Source organism: Gouania willdenowi, chromosome 15 (genome assembly GCF_900634775.1).
Source record: "Gouania willdenowi chromosome 15, fGouWil2.1, whole genome shotgun sequence".
NCBI lineage: Eukaryota > Metazoa > Chordata > Actinopteri > Blenniiformes > Gobiesocidae > Gouania > Gouania willdenowi.
In genome coordinates this window covers 27,920,706-27,947,896 of record NC_041058.1, presented here as the reverse complement: position 1 = coordinate 27,947,896, position 27,191 = coordinate 27,920,706, and the positions used below count along the sequence as shown (strand labels likewise).

The following is a 27,191-nucleotide window of genomic DNA, read 5'->3' as shown; positions in this document are numbered from 1 at the left end:
AGAATGTGTCACGTTCAACGTGATACCTGCTAGCTGGCCCTGATGTCGCCAACTCGAAATCTGATTGGTTATCACAATCTGTCTGTTTCAGTTAATTTAAGTGTACAGACGCCCCCACTGTTAATTCTGAAGGCCTCGGGAAGATTTCGTGGAGCCTGGCAACACGTGACAGCTCAAATATGATTGGATGAAAGCTATAAGATAAATATACAATCCTGGAAGCAGTGCAACCAAGAGGAAAGCTATGAAATGAAGAGAAAAGACTATGAGGAATAATTTAATACATATTTATGAAAAAATATATTAAAATTCATTTTATTTTCTGATTATGTTTAGGCCAGCAGAGAAGGCCTTGCTGGCCCTGACGGCCCACCACTGATCATTCATATTGCTTACATTTGTATCATTGTCTTTAAAATACTGAAGGTAGTTTATTATCTTTGATCCCTTCCTAAATTTCAAATGCCCTTGATATAATATTTTATTATACTAATCTTTCTTACATTTCCTCACAATACTACTCCTATAATACTCTTTTATATTCACTTTATGACTCTGGAGTTCTGAATTTCATGTATTCCTTATACAAGGTATTCTTTTTTTTTTTTTTTTTTTTAATTTCGGAAGTCTTTTTGTCATCCATGGCCTAGTTATATATTTTTGCTTCTTGTTGTATTGTTTCAATGGACAGTGTTCATCATATAATGATTTAAAGGGGACATATGCTAAATCTACTTTTTTAGCCCTTAAATGCATTTTGTTGTATATTTAGAGTGTTTAGAAGTACAGAAAAGATCAAATTAGTCTCTTCAGGTGCTCCGTTGATATATTTATATTCTGTTTTGGTCATATTTTGCACTCTGTTTTGATTTTTCTATTCTCTATTACATTTTTTGAACAATAACTTCACAGTATTTGCAGCGGAACTGCCAAATTAGGACATCGACTCCAGGCCCAACACTTCGAGCAATCCGCCATTTTATTTCTCACTGCGATTTTGTAGTCCAAGCTCAAGGATGCCGAAGTTACAAGAGGATAAGTTTTGATAAATATCAAAATGTTCGGTTGTTGGATGTAGTAACCCACACGCTTGTGGTATGTGGCCATACCAGCCTGTCATTGCCCGATCCCGTTAGATCTCGGAAGCTAAGCAGGTCTGGGCCTGGTTAGTAGTTGGATGGGAGACCACTGAGAATTCCAGGTGCCACAGTGGGGTGGCAGTCACCCAGTGGGATCTGTCATTGTGCCCTTGGGCAAGGCACTTCACCTACATTGCCTAGTATGAATGTAGTGTGTGAGTGAGTGTTGGTGGTGGTCGGAGGGGCCGATGGCGCACTATGGCAGCCTCGCTTCCGTCAGTCTGCCCCAGGGCAGCTGTGGCTGCAATAGTAGTTTACCACCACTAACTGTGGAGTGAAAGAATAATGCCTTAATTCTGTAAAGCGACTTTGAGTGTCTATGATAAAGCGCTATATAAAATTGATGCATTATTATTATTATTATTACACCGTCTCCCAGCATCAGAACCTTTTCGAAGTGCCTGGTAATATTACCTTTTCGAAGTGCCTGGTAATATACCCACATCTGTGGGTATGGTCATTTTTGTTTGCGCGAAGCACTTCAAGGATGACTGCTTCAGCAACCTCCGCCAGTATAAAGACGGATTTGCCGATCAATTCCTTCTATCTTTGGAGACGACGAACAGAGCACTTCGGTAAGCTGTAAATAACGCTAAAAAGTGTGATGATAAGACGTTCCTGTCATTGTTTTGTTAGCAATAGCAGTTGCACCGTCTTCATATGTTAGCGCTGTGTGCTCGTTTTAGATCCTTGATGATATGGCCTACGTGATTTCTCGCTCCGCCGGGTCCGACTCTGGCTTGAACATGTAAGGCTGGATGGACAAGTCTTCCGTTGTTGACATTTTGTAAATAACGTGTGAATAAAAAGTTTCTGCGCCGCTAGATTATCGTATTTCTTCTTTCAAACTACAAAAATGGCCGAACAGGGTGGAGTTGAACCGAGTGTCACCTCTGCAACCTGGAGAGGGGGCGGGGTATGAAGTGTCTCATTTGCATTTAAAGAGACCGCACCAAAACAAGTTGCTCTCAGAAGCACATCAGAAAAGGGGTAGAAAAGGGGCCTGTGGAGTTATAATAATGAGGAATTCAGACCCAAGCATTGCAGTTCCGCTTTATATAGACCACAACTGTATGATTTACATGTAAAAAGAAAGGATTTAAAGGCATGATATGTCTCCTTTAAATGTTTTCTGTTGGGTACGTCAACTCTCGTACGTAGCGCCATTTTCTGTCTCGTAAATGCCTTTCCTCCTCTTCCTGAGCTCTGCTGAGCATGGATGATCTCTCATCCAAAGGTGCGCTGCTACCTCCTACATGTCACCTATTATTTTGCTATCTGGCTCACAGGTTGTTCACTCTCGAACATAATCAATAATCCACTCAGGTCCACACATGTTCTGTGTTAGTATGTGGAGCTGTGAGCTGCTGGATACGTCACAATATCACTCTGTAGCGCCATAATCTCACTCGTTCCTGCTTCTCCTCCCCAGCTAATGGTAGCATCAGTGGCTAATCTCTCATCTAAAGGTGCACTGCTGCCATCTTCAGGGAACAGTTCGTCACTACATCACCCCACAGTTTAGATATTAATGAGGGACCTCCGCCAGGGTGTTTTCTAGTAATCCCCGTGAAAAAACGCAAATGACGAGTTATCTCGTCAATGGCACTGAGCGTTTGGATTTTAAATGACGAGTTATCTTGTCAATGGCGCTGAGTGAGTTAATGGATGGCCCCGGCTCAATCTCAGAAAAAAAGATTGCTCGGCGACAGCTTCCCCGGCAGGGAAGTGGCCGTCCCCCCCACTGGCAGCGCCATTGCCCCAGGAAGCACCATCGCCCTTGTTTTGTTCTAAGAATTATTTTTATTCTGTCTTTCCAATGTGTCTACATCTTTAACTAGGATATCTGTAAATGTCATCCTATCATTCATTTGCAGAAATGCATCAAAAATCATCATAATCATTGGATAATCTAATCGTAGCAGTAGTACCCTGAATCGAAATCAAATCGAATCGTGGGGTACCTTAGATGAAGACCCCTATTAGAAAAGGTATTCAAAACACAATTACCTATGAAATTTGAGGATCACCTGGGTCAAATCAGGTAAATTAAAGAGAAGAAAAATACAAAGTTGCTACAGGCACTCCTGACAACTAGTAAAAAATATATCAAATGGCTCAACCCACCATCCACAGTGGATGATTGGTTTGAATTGGTCCTGGAAATCTTTAAATTGGAGAGGTTAACTTACTTTTTGAGGTTCCAAAAGAATAGAATAAATGGATCTCATTATCACTCCCCAAGAGCAGATTTTGTTTGACCTCACCCCTACACACACTCTTCTCCTTTCTGCAAGCTCTCCAGGTTCATATGTACAGTAAATAGTTACCTTGCAATTGTATAATGTAAATAAATTAAATTTTAGAACTGTTGAGTACAAAGACAAAATTGACTCAGTGGCAAATGTGCCAAATACAGATGCCTTGGCTGTCTAAGGGTTTTTTTTTTTTTTTTTTTAACCCTTAATCAGGGGTCTAAGAGGTTTTACTAAGGGGTCTAAAGTTAGATATGTATGAGGCTAACAATGTGCTGTGGAGCTGGCAGAAGTGTGCCTCCAATGCCTCTCATTCATTAACTGCAACACAATCCAAAGCACAAAAGTACCCCGCCTTTCTTTCAGGGGGAACACACCTTCTGTTTACACCTTGAATAATAATAAAATGGCCTCTAGGAGCACTGTGTATACAATGTATGCTGTGCTGCCCAGTTAGAAATAGGGCCCTCTAAGTTCTTGGTCTCGAAACATACATGATTGAGTGCTCTCTGCAGCCACAACACCATTTTGGGTCCAGTTCTCTGCATTATGCTATAGTGTGTGTCTTCACAGAGCAACACGACCTGGAACAAGTTGATTATCAAGGCATATGCTGGGAGATGGTGACTAAAACCCAGACATGCACGCGGCCACTGGGTCCCAACAGGAAGACCACATACACAGAGTGCTGCTGCCTGTACGGAGAGGCCTGGGGGATGGACTGTGCTCTGTGTCCTCCCAGAAACACAGGTAGACATCTCACTCTTATGCAGACATTGCTCAGGTACCAGTTAATATTAACTGAATTGACACAAAGCCTCAGGCCATCATATTAGCGAACAGTATGTCTTCATAAGTGGTGTATTCATTCTGAATACTGCTTAGTATTAGACAACAAATATTTGGGAATTCTTACAATTGTATTATATTTAATGTCAATTTGTATTTTCCATGTTTGTCTCTGTCCAGTTAGTCTCAATCTTCCTAGTATTTTTCTCTGTGTTCACAGATGACTATGCATCCATGTGTAACCTTCCCCCCAGTAGTAATCGGAGGCCGTATGGCCACGATGCACTTGTTGCTGACCCTCAGCATAAATATGAAGCAAGTCTAGACTATGCCCCATCACCTGAGGAGCAGCCAATTCGGCCCTATTATGGAAATGAGGAGCGTGAGTATTAGATTTATTCTATTTGTCGTATGTTTATTGTACTGCTACACAATCAGGGCCCAAAATCTGATTTAATAGTCAGCTACTATTCCTAAGCTGTTATGATGATTTAGTTAACTATGATGTGAATGGGGTTCCGGGGGTCACATGACCAAGATGGAGGCTTAGCCGAGAAGCTCCGACGCCGTGCTTCACTTTTCTGAAAAATACAATACCTAACTGCCAACGCTCTAGTTAAAGTAGGTCATGTCGAGGACACCAACAGCGAAACAGTGTGAGATTTTCACCCGCGGACGCGAGACAAGCACGAAAACCACTCCGGTGAGCTTCCCGGAGAGCACGAGTGCTAGCATAGCGAGCACTACTGCTATAAACAACACAGACATTGCTAGCATGGCTAGCATTGAAGAAGTGCTATCAGAGCTCAGGTCACTGCGGTCTGACTTTGGAGGAAGACTTGATGGCATCAATCAGAGATTAACAAGCATGTCAACTACTCTCACAACACTAGAGGGTAAACTAATTGCCACGAACCAGGAGGTGACAGCTAACACTGGCCGAGTCGAACAGGCTGCGGCCCGCATTGCTATGACCGAGGAGACGCAGCAGACGGCCGATGCAGCCCTACAATCAGCTTTAAAGGGAATCGCTTTCCTGGAGGCAAAAACAGAGGATATTGAGAATCGGGGCCAGAGAAAAAAATCTGCGAGTCTTTGGAATATGCGAGGGAATAGAGGGGAGACATCCGCTCATTGATTACGTAGCCGATATGCTACCAATATGGTGAGGCCTCCCACCACAAAAAGTGTTCACTCTCGAACGTGTCCATCATGCACTGGCGACAGGAAGACCCGGACAAAACAGAGAGGTTCTGGTCCGGTTCCTGAAATTTCAAGACAAGGAACTCGTTTTCCGGGAAGCTAAAAAACAGCAGATCCTTCACGAGGGGCAAAAAATCACGTTCGCGCAGGATCTCAGCTGAAACGGTTCGAGTGAGGAGAGGATTTCACCATAAAAGGCTTCATTGACATTAATGCTTTCCGCGGATTTCAGTACAATCCATGCAAGCTCAGGATCCTGCACGGAGGCAAGATGCACCTGTTTTCCACACCGCAAGAAGCTGAGGATTTCTACAAGCAGCTCCCATCTACAACTGAGAACACGCCCCTCGGGATGAGCAAGCTGTACAGTGTGCTGTAATACGAGATTGGTGAAAAAAAAAGCACTTTGAATAACTCTCTCACGTGAAGCAGGTTACATATTTCTTATATTGATCTAATTTGACGACCATTTGTTCTAAATTCGAATGTTACATTTTGAATAATTTAGTTCTATTTCATAAGGGTAACAAGTAAATACAATTGTGAAATGAACATGGTGGATGGTTACTGATTTAAGAAGAATTGGGGTCATGTTGACTAGCTGCTCCTCAGATTTGTGGATCAGCGTCCCTACTAACCACTATGTTCTGGGAGGGTGGGTGTGCATTTCACTGGATGAAGTGCAGGGTTTCAAGGGAATGATCAGCAGTTCAGGATTGTTCATATGTGTTGGTATGAATGTGTTTGTGTGCCTGTGTGAGTTTGCACTTTATCTATTAATGGTTAACTCTTTTATTTTCATTGGCCCTAATGCTCCTTAAGTCCATAATCAAAATACATGGAAAGGACAACAAAGGGAAGTAATTTTAACATTACTATAACAAGTTGGAATGTCAGGGGAATGTGAAAATTGGTAAAAGTTAAAAAAGTATTGACGAGATTAAAATATTTAAATTCAAAGACTCTTTTTATACAAGAATCACACATGACAACACCAGATATTCAAATCCTAACTAAAAGATGGCCAGGTCAGGTATTTCAGGCTCCTTTCACCGGTCATGCCAGAGGGGTCATAATTTTGATCCACAAATCGGTGCCATTTCAAAAAACCAAAATCATTTTGGACCCAGGTGGGAGATATCTTATTGTACAAGGTATTATTCTGTCACAAAAAAATAATTTGATTAATGTATATGGCTCCAATGATGATTCCCCATCCTTTTTTGAAAAACTCTTTTTGACTCTATCTGCCCTAGATGGCATATATACTGTGGGAGGAGACTTTAATTGCACCCTTGATCCAACACTTGACAGATTGTCTCACACTGACAATACACATACCAAAACTAGAAAAATAATGCATAAATATATAAAAGATCTTAGGTTGCAAGACATATGGAGGGATAAAAATCCAACTAAAAAACATGTTTCTCAAGTAGCCAAAAAACCACTCACGAATAGATTATTTTCTAACATCCATAGAACTACAAGTGAAAGAATGTTGGTACAGTAGCATTGTAATGAGTGACCATGTCTCCATTAAAGTTTGGATAATTTGGATAAAGTTGAGCAGGGTCCAAAAAGGTGGAGATTGCAGACTTTTTTTGTTGAAAGACAATGTTTTTATCAAGCTTATCGTAAAATGTATAGACAATTATTTTGAGCTTAATAAAGATGAAACTTCAGCTAGTATCAGATGGGAAGCTTTTAAAGCCTATATAAGAGGAGAAATTATCAGTTACACGAGTACCCAAAATAAAAAATACAACCAGGAAATTCTATTAATGGAACAACAAATTAAGACATTGGAAAATGATATTTATAGTAGTAACAACTTAGAAAAAATGAATAATCTAATTATTATGAGAGATAAATACGATAAATTGATGACTGACAAAGTTGCAAAAAGTTTGTTGTGGCTAAAACAAACATTTTATGATCAGGGAGAGAAGGCAGGCAAGTTGTTAGCCTGGAGAATTAAAAAGATGCAAGCAGATAGAATGATCCTTAGTATAAAATCAGATGTTGATAAACTGACCTCCGACCCATTAGAGATACACAAAAGTTTTAGAGAATTCTATAAAAAACTATATGAATCAGAGTGTCATGGAAATGAAGAAATTCAAAATGCATTTCTTGGTAAGTTACCATTTCAAACATTATTTGAGGAGGATAAAGAGACACTTGATAACCCACTAACAACAAAAGATATATTGGAAGCTATAGGAAATATGAATAGCGGCAAAGCCCCAGGGCCTGATGGGCTGCCCGTTGAATTTTATAAGGTATTTAAAAGCAAGCTTGCCCAACCACTTCTTGACATGTTTAAAGAATCGTACAAAACCAGAACTCCTTAAGAATAGCTACAATTACTTTGATATTAAAACCTAATAAACCCCAAGATGAGTGCTCATCATATAGGGGGATCAGTCTTATGGGATGTGATATGAAAATATTATGTAAAATCCTGGCATAACGATTAGAAAAACTTATACCAAAATTAATAGTAGACAACCAACAAGGTTTCGTTCAAAAGAAACAAGGCCATCATAATATTAGACATGTTCTAAATATACTGTATGAAAAACAAAATGCAAGGGATACAGCAATGCTGGCTGTAGATGCATGCCAAGCATTTGACACTGAAACTGCTTCCAAGATACGGGCTAGGAAAGGAATTTGTCAAATGGATTGAGTTGCTATATACAAACCCTAATGCTCAAGTTTTAACTAACAATAACGTCTCAAATCCTTTCAATTTACAATGCTCCACAAGACAAGGGTGTCCGCTCTCCCCAATTCTATTTACTCTGGCCATGGAACCTTTAGCCATTGCAGTGAGAACTCAGATGGGACTATCGGGGGTATTTATTGGGGGGAAAAATCATCTTATATCTTTTTTTGCCGATGACATATTTTTTTTGACAGACCTAAAAAATACCATCCCTAACCTGATGAACTTAATTGAAGAATTTGGAATATTTTCTGGATATAAAATTAACAACAGTAAATCTATACTTATGTTTCTTAATGAAGAGGACAGAAAAAATCCTACAGTGAAAACTAATTTTACAATTGCCACAGATGGATTTAACGAATTAGGCATCAAAATTACTCCAGATTTGAACAAAATAGTTGCTACTAATTATGACCCCCTGGTAGACAAGATTACAGAAACTTTAGGTTGGTCAAACTTACCCATCTCCATGATAGGAAGAAGAAATTATTGTTTTACTTCCAGACACTCCCCCTGCCATTATCACAAACATTCTTTGATAACTTAAACAAAACTTTCAGTAATTGTATATGGAACAATAACAAAACAAGGCTTCGGTTTAAATTCAGAATCAGAATCAGAATCAGAATCAGAATCAGCTTTATTGACCAGGTACAGTTTAGAACAATACGAGGAATTTGACTTGGTAGTTGCAGTGAAAGAAGACACATCAACACACCGGAGCAGCCTTTTGCGGCGCCCACATATTTAGGTGAAGAAGGGATCAACAACAGGAGGAGAGGAGGGGTGAGGGGAAAAAAACTGCCAGTTTGAAACTGATTTCCCTAAACTGAGAAAGCAGTGTGAAACCAGGAAAAAAACCGCCTCTGCAAACATAAATGTAAGCATGACACAGTCAAACAACTCGAGACAAGGCATGTGGGAAGGGTTGGGTGGGAGGTTGGCTGGGGGAGGGGGTCAGGTGGGAAGAACAGCAGGATTCCAGCTATTTGGGGACATGGGCGTGCTGCCAATGGGCGCTGCAACCACGCCTCCATGCAGCTGCGGATGGGAGGTGGGGAAAGATGGCCAACGAGGCATTTGAATTTGAAGACCTGTAGCTGCGTTACTGACAACCAGATGACGTGTGGAAAAGTTCAGCATCAACAGTTCCAGGTGGGTGGAAGAAATTACTGTTCTTGCCCTATGAAAGAGGGGGGCTTCAACTCCCAAACCGTAGATGGTATTACATGGCTGCCCAATTAACATCAGCTTCACATTATTTTTGCACAAACTCACCTCGAACGTGGATGACTATAGAACAACAATCCATTCCAGATTTGCCTCTTAATAGTTATATTTATTCAGCCAATTTAAAAACTCTTAAAAACAGACTAAGAATCCCTTTTTAAAAAACACTATTATTGTCTGGCATAATGCACATAAACATATTAATGATCCTTTATCATTATCCCTATTCACTCCCTTGTGTAATAATGAACACTTCACACCTGACAAACAGGATGGAGGATTTAAACTATGGAAGGTGAAGGGTGTTCAAGATTTATATGAGGATGGATTAATGCTTACGTTTGGTGAATTGTGTCATAAGTTGCAAATTCCTACAAAGCATTTTTTCAGATACCTACAACTAAAAACTTTTCTCTCATCCAAATCTGAAGACATTTTACATATTCCCAATCTATAACTAATAGAAGAAATTTCTCTCAAAAAGTGTGAACAAAAAGGTTTGATGTCAAAATATTAAAATCTAATCAGGCCTAATTCACCAGATTCAGCAATAGATAAATTAAATGCTTGGAGAAATGACATACATTTCTCCAATACATTTCTTCATTCCAACAGATTGGAATGAAGCTTGTTTGAGGGCTCAAAAAGAAACAATTAATACACGACTAAAGTTACTCCAACACAAATGGTTGACAAGGGTCTATATAACACCTGAAATACTTCATCACATGTCCAGCAATATTCCAGACACATGTACTAAATGTCGAGATCACAAAGGGACACTTATACATTGTGTACGGGAGTGTACAGATATACTACAATTCTGGAATGATGTGCTCAAATGTCTCTATTCCTCTTTCCGCTAAGCTTTGCATATTAGGAATATACCCAGGAGATTTTGCAAGAACAAAGAAGCAAAAGAAATTGGACTTTGGGCTATTGCATGCCAGGAGAGTTATTGCCCAAAACCTCAAGAGGATGGAAGCTCCTTCAACTCAACAATGGATCAAAGAACTTTCAGAATGCACTGGACTAGAAAGACTAACATATATAGCAAAAGGAAAACAAAGGGACTTTGAAAAGTTATGGGAACCTTACATGACCATTATAGCAAATTATTTATTTATTTATTTTTATAATTCTCTCTCTCCTCACTATGGCATGGGTTACAGTGTACAACAATGTATAATATATTTACGTGCAAGCTTCATTAGGCGTGAGTGTGTGTGTGGATGGATGTATGATTGTCTTATTATTATTATTGTATTATTTTTCCTTTGTTTTTCATATCCCATGGTTTATGTCAGCATGCCCATTTTGTTAATTGTATTTAAAATGGAAAACTAATAAACATATTTTGGAAAAAAAAACTATGATGTGAATTATAGTTATAGCTTGTTAGAGGTCCATGAATATGTTTTTACATAACTGATTACTTATCTTTACAACAGTATTAGTTATTTTTGCAGGCCTCATTTTTTAACAGACACTGCTGACTGAGTTGTAAAAGCAATTTGCTGCTATCTTTTATTGAGAGGATAGACCTAAATAAAAAACAGATTCTACAGTCTATTGTTTGGTTTTATCATGCAATTATTTTTGCTTAATCGTAAGGGAGATGCAGTAACGTTTACATGGGAGCTTTAATTCTTCTTTAAAGCAGAATAAAAGTTTGTTCTTCTTTAAACTGACCATGTAAACACTTAATTCCGAATTAAAATGGATGGATGGATAGTACAGATGGAAGTATGTTTTCATATAGGGCTCTATTTTCTTATGTGCGTAAATCCAAAAAGCCATGCAGTGGCGCTGTTTGGCTGCTCGCTATTCCTTCCTGTACTTAAGTCAGTCGCTGCGCGCCTTCATCTTAGTTACGCACTGTGGGTGGAGCAGCCCTGAAATGTGGGTTGTCACGGCAAATTTGCGGTTGACCTCATTTGGAGACATGATTTATTGCTCTGGTTGAGTGATGAAGTCCAGGCGAGGCATTGATTATTTTATAAAAAAGGTTTATTATAAAACTAAATAAAAAGAGTACAAAGATGGACAAAATTAGTGACCGCCCCGGGCGGACTTCCGATGATCGAGTGACCCACAGTTCTAACTCATCACGTATATTCCCCCTCAGTCCCCCTCAGTCCCCCTCCCTCCTCCCCCAGGAGATAAAGAGGACAGAGAGGAGGAGGGAAAGAAGAGGGTTTCTTCTTTAGGTCAAAACAACCAGTTCTCTGGTATCTCCTGATTGTCGTGAGTGTGTGCGTGTATGGTGTTTGTGTGTATGAATGGATGTGTATTGGGTCTGTATGTGTGATTATGTGAGTGTGTGTGTGCATGTGAGTGTGTGCACAGAGGGTGCCTTTGAGTCTGACCTTGGTAATTCATGTGTTTTGGGAAGATGACCTGACCTAGAGCTAGAAGCAAAGTTGAAGACATGAAGAGCACACAATGGAAAGTTACAACCTAAGGCTTAAGGAATAAGGTGTATGAGTAAATATATGAGTAAATACGTATATTAATAAACATAACTAATAATTTTTGCCATAACAGGGTGTTCCCATTCAAATCTGACTTTACCCGCATTCTCCGGTGTGTGTAAGTCCTTTTTCCTCCTACGCGCTTCTAACCCTGGAATAAGTGCTGTGCCCTGATAAGGTGAAACATTATATTGCACCAGAAATATGGACATTTGAAGCCACACGGACTTGTGCGTCGAGCAGCAGCAGCAGCTGTGATCACTCAGCTGCTGCTGCGCGATTAATCAAAATTCTGACAGGCGCAGACTTCTGTCCACGTTGGTCACAGTGATTCAACTATTTTCATACTATGTATGAGGGGGAGTGGTGGCCTAGTGGTTAAGGACGCTGGGCTTGTAATCGGAGGGTTGCCGGTTCAAGCCTCACCGGGGCCGTCACTGTGGGATGTTGAGCAAGTCCCTTAACCCCGAACTGCTCCCCAGGCGCCGCAAAATGGCTGCCGACTGCTCCTCAGGGATGGGTTAAGTGCAGAAGACAAATTCCAATAATGTACTAACATTACATGGCCAATTAAAGGCGAAAGCCCGATTTAATGTCCAACGTAACAGTTTGATCCACTACAGAGTGAAACAAGCTGTCATATACAGATGAGGATGGACCAGAAACTGTTCCCATACATATTTTAATGAGGCTCAGCTTAGGTCGTTTTAAACAATTTATATTTAAAACTGTGTATTATGGAAGCCAATAGTTCTGTTTCACTGCAAACATCCCTCTGTATTAAAGCAGGACGCTCTGTGGCAAGGTTATTTCCTTATATCTCCAGCGCATCTAACTTGGTCACGCTTTCCCACCATGATGATGATGATGATGATGATCAAGGAGAGAGATTTTAACTGTGACTCAGTCACACTGCAATAATTTGATCAATGATTTGATCAAATCAACCTGTTACATTGTTGATCAATGAAGGCATTTCAAATTAAAAGTGTACTTTATCATTTTCACGGATTTCAATGACATTTGTCATGTTGGGAAAACTCCATGTTCTGGGAATTCTAGACAGCCTAAAAAAATGCCATCACAGCCTCCTTTTCTATAGCCCACCTTCATTCACACATATGCGCTTGTTGGCTCCTTACGCACGGTGGACGTGTCAGCAGCCTGGACTAGAAAATATGCACAGGAGAGAAGCGCGTAACTGCAGCCGCACAAAAAAATGCTGAAATCCACATGGGGGAATAGACCCCATAGTGGGGGCTTAAGTAGAGTTAGCAATTATGGTCAAATTAGTATGTGTTTGAAGGTTGAATGTACAAAGTAGTGTACATACGCTGTACTCTATAGCGTGATAAAGGGGTCTTATTTGCAGTTGCAAAGTAAAATAGAGAATGTGATTTCTCTGGTTTAATTATTTGGGACATGCGCATGACACATTGGTAAATAAAGTTTGCACCAATGTTTAAGCAAATGGATAATAAATGTCCCGGAGCATCCCCTGTCCTTAAGACCATCCTTTGGCAAAAAACAAAACAAAAAAAAAGCCCAGTGGGAAAATGAATTACTCACAAACATGTCATGTACATCCAACATACTGCCATTGAGAAGAGACACAGAAAACAGGTGGGTTTTACACCAAAGGCGCCTCTCAGCAGATTTCTCTCATATTTTGCCTCTGCCGCTAAATGGAGCGCGCAATGTAACAGCCTCAAGTGCTTCCCCACATGCTTTTGTTTTGCTTTTCCTTATTTACATAAGGTGCACATTAGGCTATAAACACCTGGTGAAAATATCAGTGTTCACAATCTTTCTATGTACATTATAGCAGTAGTAGTAGTAGTTGTAGTAGTAATAGTAGTACAGGGCTCTGTAGTTTTGAACTCAGTTCAGTGTGAATCAGCGGCAGTTTAGGTAGAATCTGATAAAAGACACAAGGTGAGTGCGGCTGCTCAGACGGCCCTCCCCCCTCTCCGGTCTCCGTCCGGTGTAACCTACGTTGATTACGAGGTGATTTCAAAATAGAATGACAATAAACGTTTTGAAACGTAATCACCAAATAAGGAACAGTCAAAAAGTATGTTTCCTCAAAAGAGAAGTCCACAGGAGCTCAAAACTTGTGAAAGAGCCTTAAACTATCTTCCTCTCTCTCACTCATGTATCTGCTTGGCTGTGTGCGCGCAGCACTGATTGGCTCTGGCCGCACACGTGATTGGCTCTGGCACGTACCGGAGGGGAGCTGTGCAGTGAAATAGATATAGAGGGGGTGAAATAAAATTTAAATAAACGTTTTTAAATCACCACATAAGTCCAAAATAACGGATGCACACACTTGGGCTATGTGGAAGCCGTTAAAAAAGTTTCAGGTTGAACAGACACTGCCTCGCGGAGATATTCACTCTACAAACACGCACACACACACACAGAACTTTCTTGCTTTATAGATAGACTAGTACAATGCCCGTTGGAAGTATGCATTCATGTGGGAGCTTAAGAGTTAATTATGGCCAAATGAGAATGTTTGAAGGTTGGATGTACAAAGAGGTGTACATACTCTGTAGTGTTATGAAGGTGTATATTTGCGGGTGCAAAATAAAATATCTTGTGATTTCCCTGTTTTAATTCTATGGGACATGAACATGATATATAAATAAAGGTTGCACCAATGTTTGCTGGACTTAGGTAAATGAATAATAAATGTGCCAGAGCATCCCATCTTTAGACCCTACCTCAGCAATGAAAAACACAAAACCCAGTGTGAAAATTAATTACACACAAACGTGTCATGTACATTCAACATACGACCATAGAGAAGAGACACAGAAAATTGGCAGATTTTACAGTAAAGGTGCCCCTCTCCATTTATCCAGGCTTGCGACTGGCACACAGGAACACACTGAGTGAGTCCTTTAATGGCTGGATTCCCACCACCACACCATGTTAGAGGTTAGTTTGTTAATGTGTTAGTTAATAGTACGTAGTATCAGTGTGCGTGCCGCTCAGATGCTCCTCCCCCTCATGTCTTGTTTGGTCTAATTTGTGTTGATTTCAAAATCAAAAACGTTTTTAAGCGTAATTACTAAAGAAGTTAAAAATAATGGAAGCACACTCTCAGATTCTGTGTAGTATGAGGGTTAAGAGAACTGTAAGCCGGGTCAGAAGTGGGAGCCTGTTTGGGCTTCACCACAACTGGGTCTGTATGGACCTCCAACTGCTTCCAGCCTCCCCCCAACTACTGAGTGAGCATGAGAAAGTGGTTTACTGAGTCAGTACTTCAGTATATACAACATTGCTTAGAAAGTGTCGCTTTTTCTTAGTTTCTTCGTCGAGAGCAAGTATACGAAGTCTGTTTGATCTTCCAACTCTGCTGGCGGCAACATAAAATTGTCCATGGCTGAAGAAATCTCTTGTGCTGAAAACACCAACAAGCTGCAAAGATTGACCCTGTGACTTATTCAAAGTCATGGCAAAGCATGGTCTCTCACTGGAAATTGTTTGCGTCTTAAGGTGAATGGGAAGATATTGTCAGATGGTATGAGTGTGATTCGTGGAATTAAGTGTGCGTCCAGCATTTACACCAATTACAGATTTTGTATTTAAAAGGTGTGGCAGGATTTCTTCGATAATGTATCTTGAGCCATTACAATGTCAATTTTGTTGGTCAAAGTTTCGCAGTAGCATAATCACCATTCCAACTTTTAAAGAAATGCAATGAGGAGGCATTCCAGAAGGGCAGAGTGTGCTTAAAAACTCAGTTGGGTAAATATGATTACCCTCAGAATCTGCTGTGTCAACGCTGTTGCAAATGTGTTCTTCACATGGAAAGATCTTGGTCATGTACTCATTTACTGTGTCGACTTCAGAGTTAGTTGGGCATAATATGACACGTTCACATAGCCACGTTGGACAGGAAATGTTGGCCAGCATGTCTTCATACACCCAGTTTACAATGTCTTTTAGTTTGTCACCAGAAATTGTCAGTGTGTTGTTGAGTTTAATTGCGAATTCACCTTCCTCTGGAACTATTGGAATTTTTGCCTCGCCAAGGTCTAAGAGGAATTTGGCAAAGTTTTCTTCAGCTTGTTGATGTTCTGTAGCTTGAGAGATTCTCATGTTTATTGTTAGACTGAGAGTTTCAACATTTTTCCATAGGTATGAGCTCTTGCAACACCGTCCTATGATCTCGGTTCGGCTACCGTGTGGCACAACGGTCAGTATTTGCCTCCAGTTGCCACCAAAGACCATTGTGATGCCACCAAACGGTTTGTCTGATCTACGAAGCCACCGAAATGTACGGTCTGCTGCTTCTAATGCATGGCGATCCATCATCGTCACTTCATCCATAACCATGAGATGTGCCATCCTAATGAGTGTGGCAGTGTTGTCATGTTCACTGACAGCGCAAGTTGATTCATCAGTGAGAATGAGTGGACATTTTGTTCTACTGGGAAAGGTGGTGCCTTTTGGCAGTAAGGTTGCTGCGATGCCACTCGCGGCTGTTGCAAGAGCCACTTTACCTTTTGCACGGACTTTGTTCAGGATGTGGCACAATACAAAGGTTTTTCCTGTCCCACCACTTGCATCAAGTCCCTGTTCCACGCTCTCTATCACGGTTTTGACAACACTTTGCTGCTCGGGATTAAGTGTGTTTTCTGTTTGAGTAATTTGAGCGTGAAGTTCCTCCATGTTGTGCTCTGTCTCGTGCTGGATGATGCGGGGAGTCTGATTTTTGTCATGAAGTGGATTAGGCTCAGGGAGTCCAAAGTTTCCACTCAGTGTGAAACCATGTCTTTCAATGTGGTCCTTGAGGTCGAGTAGCACTTCATTCAGAATGTTCTCATTTGGTTCATTTATTGCAGTCCTGTGCATGATGTCATCACAAAGAACACATTTGTGCCTTTCCCAAAACTGCAAGTGCTCTCCTCTAAGCACAAACATGAGGATGGTTGCAAATACTTCACGTAGTGCTGGGCCAAAGGTCACATTTGCTGCTTCCTTCATAACAGAATCCACTTCCTGGTCATCGTCAACAATGCCATGTGCAATGCAGGCAGCCAGATAGGTGTCCATGACCACATCTCCAACTTTACGGAGGTCTCTGAAGGAAGTAATGGGATACGGTATAAAAGGATGCGGCGATTGAACAATTCAGCAGTGTGTGGGTTGAAGGCAATCATTGGAATGCGTCCAACGGTGTCGGCCATGCGATAATCGTGGGAACTTAGTCTTTTTTTTCGCAATTGAAATGTCTTACCTGTGTATGTGAAGTGTTGAAATACATCTAGGTACACAATGTGTCGCTTGTGTGGATGTAGAGACATCGCTTTAAAAAAGGCAGTCAGTGTAGTTGCAGGTGGTCCTGCGTCCAGTAAGATGTGGACGGCGCCGTCATCATTGAACGTGATGACCTGTTCATTCTCTAAATGAATTGCCAGCGTTTTTGTGGGCGGTTTTTTTGGTTGGATGGGGAATTCATAGATTCGCCAGTAGGCCTCAGATGCAGTGATGTACCGACCTAACTCATGGTGCATCACCTCATCGTATCTCAGTTGTTCATGGTCAGCCACATCCAACCTCACAAGACATTGATCTGGACCCTTCTCCAAGTATTTGTACAAATACATGACACTGGAGACAGCACAGACAATTTAAAGGTTAATGTGTGCATTGTATCGGAGCAGGAGGTATGGATTGTATGGCACAACCCACTCATTATTGACGGACACATTTATGCCCCCTCTGATCGTCTTTAAGATGGGAAAGCCAAGTGCATCTTCAGCTCGTCTTCTGTACAGTGGGTAAGAGTTGTCTGAGAAACTTTTGGTATGTCTCAACTGTTTGCGGTAGTCCTTTGAACACTTTCTGTCAACCATGCATGGACTGTTACGATTCCATTGTCCACATGGCCGTGAATCATGTGATGTGACAATGTGATGTGGATTTGTGTCTTTGTTTGGAATCTCTGCAGATACGATGTGATCAATATCAGTGGAGGTCCTGGGTTTGTCACGTTGCACCATGGTGATGAGCATATGTATATGAGGAAGATGTCTTTTTTGAGTTTCTTTCACCATCACAAATGCATCCACATGTCCCAGTATGTCATGTTTCAGAAGGTCTGTGAGTAGAGCTTCCACCTTCATGTGGAATACTCTGGCAATGATGTCTGGTCTTTGATGGGTCTGCTGACCTTCAAAAAGCGATCTTTTAATCTCAGCCCAGTTGGGGTTGCAAGTGAAGGTGAGGAAGAAGTCTGGTTTGCCTTTGACTCTGACCAAGGCCATGGCGTCTTGGAATTCTTTGGCGTCCCATCTTGGTGATCCATAAATCGTTGCGGGCAGTATGGTTAGGCGTCCCGGGATGATCTCAGTGTCACTACTCAGGGCATCAACAATGACATTGTATTTTTCTGCCTTGATGGATTTCTGGTTGTGGCGAATCCAGTTGAGACGGTGTGATTCAATTTTAGCCATCATGTCACATACGTACTGTTGTGTGAGTTTTCCACCACGATGCAGCAAATTAAAGTGATGATCAGTGTTGCACACTTGAAGGTGGAATTGGTAAAAGTTTGTTGGTGTGACACCTATCAGTTCAGTGTGGTATCCTTGAGAGCCCTGTGGCAGAAGAAGCTCAAATGATAGCGGATCATATGCTGGATGAATGGCATCAATTTTCTGAAGTTGTCCTCCTCTGAGGTGAAGAGTGACAGCCAGCTTTCCAAATTGCTCAGTAGAAGTGGTTCCTGGAGCAATGACTGCAACATCGCTGTCCAGTGACAGAAGATTCACAGTGCCACGATGAAGGTCACGACGGCGAGAGTGAGTTGCTAGGACAATTCTCAGATCATCAGCAGTGTCATTTTGGTTCATGTACTCAATTGCTGACTTGAACTGTTGTACATATGGGTGGCACCTGTGAATGGCATCTTGTGCTCTAAGCAAGAATTCTTCATTCAGATCACCGTTTGAGGCATGAGTACAGCGTAATTCCACTTCATGGGAAGGATCATGAAAGTAGATCTGAGCAAAGTTGGGCATTTGACCCTGTTCAGGGAGGAGGCCGGCAATGAAATGAAAAACTTTTCCTTGTATTCATATGCCTGGGTTGAAATCAGGAATAGCGATCTCTTTTATGCCAATGCTTGCCATTGCCAATGCATTGTTGTATTGTTTAGCTTGTTTAACAAAGTTTTGATTCATGAAAAGGTCCTTGATAGCATTTGGAGGCTGTGGTGGGATTGAGCCAGGTTTAGGATTAGTGGGATTGTATGTGAGGTCTATTTTTCCAGACACGCAACAGAATCCTTTCCTCTCCTCTTTCCATACATAGGCATTGCAGTGTACGCATGTAGGACACTCAAACAGTGAGGTGATACTGAGTGTGTGTGTGAAATCACCATAAATCTCTTTAAAAAAGTCTCTGTCATCACACCGAGCAATGTTGCAATTGTTTTTGCGTGCCTGTTCTACGCGTGCACGACGCATTTCTTAATGGCACAGGGCATCTCTTGCTTGTCGCTCCTCCTGCTGCTGAGGTGTTTCTGCTTCACAGCGCGTTACCTCGCGCGCAGCGTTGCTCGCCAAGCGATTATTCCGTTCTTCACTCGTCTCTGCTGCATGGCATGTTACCTCACGCGCAGCGTTGCTCGCCAAGCGATTATTTTGTTCTTCACGTAATCACCAAAAAAATCAAAAATAATGGATGCACACCCTTGGATTATGAGTAGAGTGAGGGTTGAGAGAACTGTTAGCTAGCTTCCCCCCACCTACTGAGTGAGCGAGTGTGAGTGTGTTAGAGACTGAATGTTAAATGCATAAAGCTTACCATTGCTCCAGGCGTAGGAGTTCCCGGGGTTAAATCTTGGTTTAACACCTTGGTTTCTGCTTAAAATTCTGTTAAAAAGTGAAAAAGTATAAGTACAAAATTTTATAAGTTCAAAAGTATTTGTCAACAGTTTTTTTTAACTACTGTTATCAATCCAGAATCAAACCAGGTCAAAGATAGAAAATGTCAATGTTTATTAACCACACAGACTACTGAAAAAAACATAGTTTTATGGAAATGCCTCAAAGCTTGTTGACGGATTCTTGCGAGACTACCTCGGGCACCTTGCGATTAGCTTTAGCATAGCTTTCTTAACTACAAAAACAACATACATAGACGCATACTGTGGAGGGACGCGTCTACAGCGCAGCCATCTTGCAGCTGTACATGGACATGTAAGGGATAAGTAGGTTGTTATGTTGTAATGAAAAAAATGTTGACAGGCCGGACAGAACCGATGTTATGAGACCTCATAATAGGCCTGTTGTTAACTTGTTGTTGTTGTTGTTATGCTTTGCTGTTAATAAAAAGTCTTCGTTATGTCTTTTAAAATTATATATGTATTATAATTACTTCAGCCACTGCTTGTTACAGAAAAACTTGACAAAAATTGACACTAACAATAATACGATAAAAAACAATATTAAATAATGATAAGGTAATATGATAATATAGCAATGCCAATACAATGACAATAAATATGATGATAATATAGCAATGCTAATAATACAGTGACAATAAATATGAAGGTAATATAGCAATGCTAATAATAATAAGATAACGATATGGTATTAATAGTGAAAGTAGTAATAGTAATAAAAGTAATGTTATAATGATATTAACAGTAATAATTGCAATAACAAAATAATATAATAGTGAAAGTAGTGATAATAGTAACGGCTATAATAATAATAGTAATAACAGCAATAACAAAATGTAATGAATATCAGTAACTATAAGATAAAACAATAATAAGAAGCAATAACAAAATGTAATGAATACCAGTAACTATAAGATAAAACAATAATAAGAAAGACTAAAAATGTAGTCACATCATTCATCGCTCCGTCTTTGGCTGCAGCAGTCGATTCGGCGTCTACGTGTATAACCTCGAGCACCATGTGATAAGCTTTAGCTTTGCTTTCCTAACTGCCGACATTAGAACTATGTGCATGTTCAAACGGACTTTGCAGGTTTTTCCGGGGATTCTCCCTGTGCGCTATAAAGAGCTTGACTACTCATTTTGTTTGTGTATTTTTTGTATAAATATTTAGTTTTGTGTATTTTATTTTATTTTTCTGTAATGTATGTTTCTTGGAGTCATGTGTATTTTTTATTCTTTCAGTTGTGTTTTTTACAATTGTGTTTTATTTTACTCATTTAGTATGAGTATATTTAAATAAATATATAAATACCGTGTGTGTTTGAGACGCTGATAACCAAACTCCATAGACATTGTAGTGCCAATCAGAAAAACAACCAAACTGCGCAAAACAGAACATGAAGCTTCAAACTACATGAGTTAGTAAGTAAATTAAAGTGTCGCCTACAATTCGGCTGTCTTTTTTTAAAAAACAAAAATCATTTTTTACCTTCGAACCGAGTGGTCAGAGCTTTGCTTCCATACACGGCACCACAGAGAATCTGCAGTTTTCCAGATGGAGTATTGAGTGGGTTGAAGTCAATACCGTCTCTAATGAAAGCGCGTTATTGAGCATCAGTTATATCTGGTTTAAACAATGGGAAACGTGTCTGCAAAAGACTCACCAGGTTAGGCTCAAAACATTCCTCTTTGGTAAAGCTTTTAGTTAGGAACCAGCTCATAGCTCATAATTAAGATGCAATAGGCATAGACTGCCGGGGGGGGGGTCTGGCATGCTCGGTTGGAGAGAGGTTGGAGAGGGCGTTAAGAGAGAGGTCATTCCTCTCTCAAACACTCCCTCTATGTCTGCTTCATCCCTTGTGTGTTTGCTCCTGTACTCCTTCTGGCTTTTGTCTTGCAGGTCCGTGGGATCCTTAGTGTGGAGTTCCAGAGTCTCAGCGGCTCTGTCTCCACCCTTTCCTCTGCACACACCCAACACAGCATAACGTGGATTGCTGTTCATCATAGGAATGGGATCCACACAAGGTTCCTGCTGCTTAACAGAAGGTTTTCCTTGCCGCCATGATGAATTCATGTTGGGTGTGGGATACATATGTATGTGTATATACATATATATGCATATGTGTGTATCCATGAAATGAAGAGTCCGTCCTTAAGACTGCTCTACTGTAAAGTGTCTTGAGATACCATTGGTTATGATTTGGCACTATACAAATAAAGATTGATTGATTGATTGATTGATTGACCAGTGGCTGACGGTTTCAAATGACCTATTCAGAGAGCTCCCATGTTTCAGAAGCTAACGATAGCATGGCACAGGAGGAAGTGGTGTAATGAATACCAGTAACTATAAAACAATAATAAGAAAGACTAAAAATGTAGTCACATCATTCATTGCTCCGTCTTTGGCTGCAGCAGTCGATGCACTCGAGCACCATGTGATAAGCTTTAGCTTAGCTTTCTTAACCGCCGATGCCAACATTAGAACTATGTGCATGTTTAAACGGACTTTGCGGGTTTTTCCGGGGATTCGCCCTGTGCGCTCTGCTACGGATAAACATGCATGTTTACTTACCAGAATAGAACGTCCCACAAAACTGATTAACGCCGATAGATGAATAGCAGCTGATAGATGAATAGCAAGATGAATAGCAGCCGATAGATGACTCAATTGCCCCATTGAGGGAAAAAACTATTAAACGTCAGAGGAAAGCTCCGTGGTTTAGCTCTGAAACTCACACACTCAAACAAACAACCCGTAAATTAGAGAGAATGTGGCGCTCCAATAAAACAGAGGAGTCACGAATACTCTGGCAAGAAAGCCATAGTAAATACATGACAGCCTTACGACATAGTCGATCTACATACTACTCCTCACTAATTGAAGAAAATAAAAATAATCCGAGGTACCTTTTCAGCACTGTAGCCAGGCTAACACAAAGTCAGAGCTCTATTGAGCCCATGATTCCTCTAGCCCTCAGCTGTTATGACTTTTTTAACGATAAAATTCATAAGATTAGAGATAAAATTAGCCACTCCCTGCCTTCACCTGGGCCTGCTGTACCATTAAATGTAAATAGGCCTAACCTAAACTGTTTCACACATATAGGACTTCAGGAACTTAACTATTATTTCATCCTCCAAACCATCGACCTGCCTTTCAGATCCGATCCCAACTAAGCTGTTTAAAGAAGTTGTTCCCCTGGTCTGCCCATCTTTGTTGGAGACAATAAATATATCCCTATCAATAGGCTACGTGCCACAGTCCTTTAAAGTAGCTGTAATCAAACCCCTTCTCAAAAAACCTACTCTTGATTCCAGCACTTTAGCAAACTACAGGCCTATATCTAATCTTCCTTTTATTTCAAAGATTCTTGAGAAAGTTGTGGCGGCTCAGCTCTGTGACTTCCTTCAAAAAAACAGCCTGTTCGAGGACTTCCAGTCAGGTTTTAGAGCTCAACACAGCACAGAGACTGCTTTAGTTAAAGTAACTAATGATCTACTCTGGGCTTCAGATGAAGGACGACTCTCAGTGCTGGTTTTATTAGATCTTAGTGCAGCTTTTGACACTATAGATCACTATATTCTACTAGAGCGATTAGAGGAATTACTAGGAATCACAGGGACTGCCCTAAAATGGTTTAAGTCCTACCTATCTGATAGGTACCAGTTTGTACACGTGAATAATAAGTCTTCTGTGTACACTAAAGTAAGCTACGGGGTTCCTCAGGGCTCTGTGCTAGGTCAAATCCTCTTCTGTATCTATATGCTCCCCCTTGGTAATGTTATGAGAAAATACTCTATTAACTTTCACTGCTATGCTGATGATACCCAACTGTATGTATCAATGAAGCCAGGTGAGACAAATCAGCTATCTAAACTCGAGGCCTGTCTAAAGGACATTAACGCCTGGATGGACCAAAATTTTCTTCTTCTTAACTCAGACAAGACTGAGGTCATTGCACTGGGCCCACGACACCTTAGATACCTTATATACAAATAAAAGATTGATTGATTGATTGATTGAAAACAGTCAACAAATTTGGAATCATCAAATTAATTTATTCATACTTCTGTCTTTGAGTAATCATCACCTTTCTGGTCTGAGCGGTGGTCTTTCAGCATCAGTAAACGGTAAATGGACTTGCCTTATATAACACTTTATACCCACGAGGTAGTTTCAAAGTGCTTTACAGTATCAGTTCATTAACCCATTCAATTCACATTCACACACCAATGGGTGTGCAAGGTGCTAGTCGACCATTGGGAACAACTTAGGGTTTTGTGTCTTGGGGTTCAGTGTCTTGCCCTAGGACACTTCGACACATAGACAAGTAGCGATGGGATCGAACCCCCAACCTTTCGATCAGAAGATGATGCCTCTTGCCCAGTCAGTGACGATGTCAAGATATTCCATTTTCACTATGGGTAGTGAGGCAAACAGCTACAATGAAGTTAAACATGCCTCTGTCCAGGTTTAATTTAAATCTTCAATTAAATCTGGATTAGCTTTCATTTTTCTCCATGAAAGGAGATTATTTATCTCAATACTACGAAAGTCTGAGAAATTTTTAATCCCCGTCTGTGAAAGCTATATTACTGAATCCTGTTTTAAAATGTAAGTTAATTGAGAACTATAGGCTTAATCAAAGTCTGCACTGTTTGTGTTACAGATCCCTATGATGCTTTCAAGGGTTTGCATGTAGAGGAATGTGGGATCCTGAACGGCTGTGAGAACGGTCGATGTGTTAGAGTTCAGGAAGGTTATACTTGCGACTGCTTTGACGGATACACCTTGGATTTGTCCCACATGGCCTGCATTGGTAAGACTATCCTGCCATTACCATTTAATGTCAGGATGTTAAAAACCTATATATGACTTTTATTCTCTGTCCACAGACGTGAATGAATGTTCTGAACTTGAAACACTTCAAGTGCCTCTGTGCAAAAATGCAAAGTGCATCAACACAATAGGCTCCTATCGGTGTGTGTGTCTACCAGGTTTTAAGGGGTCCAACAAACGCAATTATTGTGTGCAGGTGGAAACAAATCTAACATCCACACCAACACAATGAACATGGTGAGAGTAACAGACACCACACTCATTCAGCTACAAAACTTTCAGCAGCAGTGTCAAAGCACACAATTGATCACCGGATGTCATCTATGAGAACAAAATCGGAGAGTGGACTGTGATTCTTCCAAATGTTTGCTTCCAACATCTGTAAAACTAGTGTCATCAGAATGTGTTAAAAACCTAAAAGCAAGAAGAAAAAGCTAACATAATAAAAGTATTTCTATATAAAATGAGGGCTTACCTCTCCAACTTTCAGAACAACTGTCAGAATGTGAAACTGAGTAACACGTTAAATGAGCCAAACTGTGGGTTTGAGATTTTACCATAACACCTCATACTATATATACAAAGATAGATGACATAACAAAACTATTTACTAAGAGAAAAGAGCAATGCTGACTATACTTAAAGGGGACATATCGTGCTAAATCCACTTTTTTAGCCCTTAAATGCATTTTGTTGTATATTTAGAGTGTTTAGAAGTACAGAAAAAATCAAATTAGTCTCTTCAGGTGCTCCGTAGATATCTTTATATTCTGTTTTGGTCATATTTTTCAATCTGTTTCGATTCTTCGATTCTCTATTACGTTTTTTGAACTATTACGTCACAGTATTTGCAGCGGAACTGCCAAATTAGGACATCGACTCCAGGCCCAACACTTCGAGCAATCCGCCATTTTTATTTCTCGCTGTGATTTTGTAGTCCAAGCTCAAGGATGCCGAAGTTACGAGAGGACAAGTCAAAATGTTCAGTTGCTGGATGTAGTAACCCACACGCTTCATTACACCGTCTCCCAGCATCAGAACCTTTTCGAAGGTCCTGGTTGAGTTTTATTTTTCACGGAAATATACCCACGTCGAAGGTCATTTTTGTGTGTGCGAAGCACTTCAAGGATGACTGCTTCAGCAACCTCCGCCAGCATAAAGAAGGATTTGCCGAAAGACTTTGATTGAGGGTTCAATTCCTTCTATCTTTGGAGACGACGAACAGAGCACTTCGGTAAGCTGTAAATAACGCTAAAAAGTGTGATGATAAGACGTCCCTGTCATTGTTTTGTTAGCATTAGCAGTTGCTTCGAAGTTGCACCGTCTTCAGACTTTATATGTTAGCGCTGTGTGCTCGTTTTAGATCCTTGATGATATGGCCTACGTGATTTAATTTAAGTCTAAAGTTTTCATTAGTCATTTCATTTTGCCATTTTTGTCTCCGAAAAGACTGTATTAAAATGCATTTCGTGACCTTAGCTTGGCGCTAGCGTTAGCTCGGTGCTTGGGTTAGCTCACTTGTTAGGGTTCTGCAGGTTCATCATCTTCATTTTCATCTCGCTCTGCCGGGTCCGACTCTGGCTCGAACATGTAAGGCTGGATGGACAAGTCTTCTGTTGTTGACATTTTGTAAATAACCTCTGAATAAAAAGTTTATGCGCCGCTACATAGCCGTATCTCTTCTATCAAACTACAAAAATGGCCGAGCAGGGTGGAGTTGAACCGAGTGTCACCTCTGCAACCTGGAGAGGGGGCGGGGTATGAAGTGTCTCATTTGCATTTAAAGAGACCGCACCAAAACGAGTTGCTCTCAGAAGCACATCAGAAAAGGGGTAGAAAAGGGGCCTAATTCCTAATAATGAGGAATTCAGACCCAAGCATTGCAGTTCCGCTTTATATAGACCACAATTGTATGATTTATATCTAAAAAGGAAGGATTTAAAACCATGATATGTCCCCTTTAAGAGATAAACCACAGCAGTAAAAGCAAAAGAGAAGCTGTCTGTCAGCCTGCAATAACATCTGATAGAAATTGAGAAAGCTGCCTTTGCATTCTCATTATTAATACAGATATGTTTGTAGGTTCCACAGTATACTGGCAAATAAATAAGGTTGAAAACATCTTTGATGATCCCTACATTGCAGAAACCTTTTTGATATTTTACAGATCAGCATTACTGAGAAAAACTGGTACTGACAGATCTGTAGTTCTGTTAATTTTTCCATCGAGCACAAATGCTGGAATTGCTTTGTGTGTACATATTATCATGACTAACACATCAAATTATTGAAAAATAAATGTATCCTGAGCAAAAATACAAACGCACAAACCAAAAATGCTAAGTTAGATTGATTTATGAAATATGCTCACCAATAGTGAGCATTGGTGTACTGAATGATTTGTTTATCAACAATGCCCTTGGACAATTGAGGTGTGCAGGACATAGTTTGCCCAATCCTGGTCACTTAAATAAATGATAATACTTGAAGTTTTATACCTAAAGGCTGACATTACACTGTCATGATTATGACATGACACAAGGTGTCATGAAAGCTTTCATTAAAGGTCCCATGTCAGTATTTGAGGTTTATTT

At 40.4% G+C, this 27,191-nt stretch overlaps 1 protein-coding gene and 1 pseudogene across 1 annotated transcript in view; both read left to right on the top strand.

Moving 5' to 3' along the window:
* ltbp1 (latent transforming growth factor beta binding protein 1) overlaps positions 1–25,354 on the top strand; it is a 224,468-nt gene extending 199,114 nt beyond the window's left edge. Inside the window, 4 exon segments of the mRNA XM_028469012.1 lie at positions 3,968–4,144; positions 4,404–4,565; positions 24,428–24,577; positions 24,654–25,354. Coding sequence (XP_028324813.1) covers positions 3,968–4,144; positions 4,404–4,565; positions 24,428–24,577; positions 24,654–24,829 — 665 coding nt within the window. The 3' untranslated portion in view covers positions 24,830–25,354.
* Positions 1,096–1,213, top strand: LOC114477357 (uncharacterized; annotated as a pseudogene).
* Positions 25,355–27,191: the final 1,837 nt, after the last annotated feature.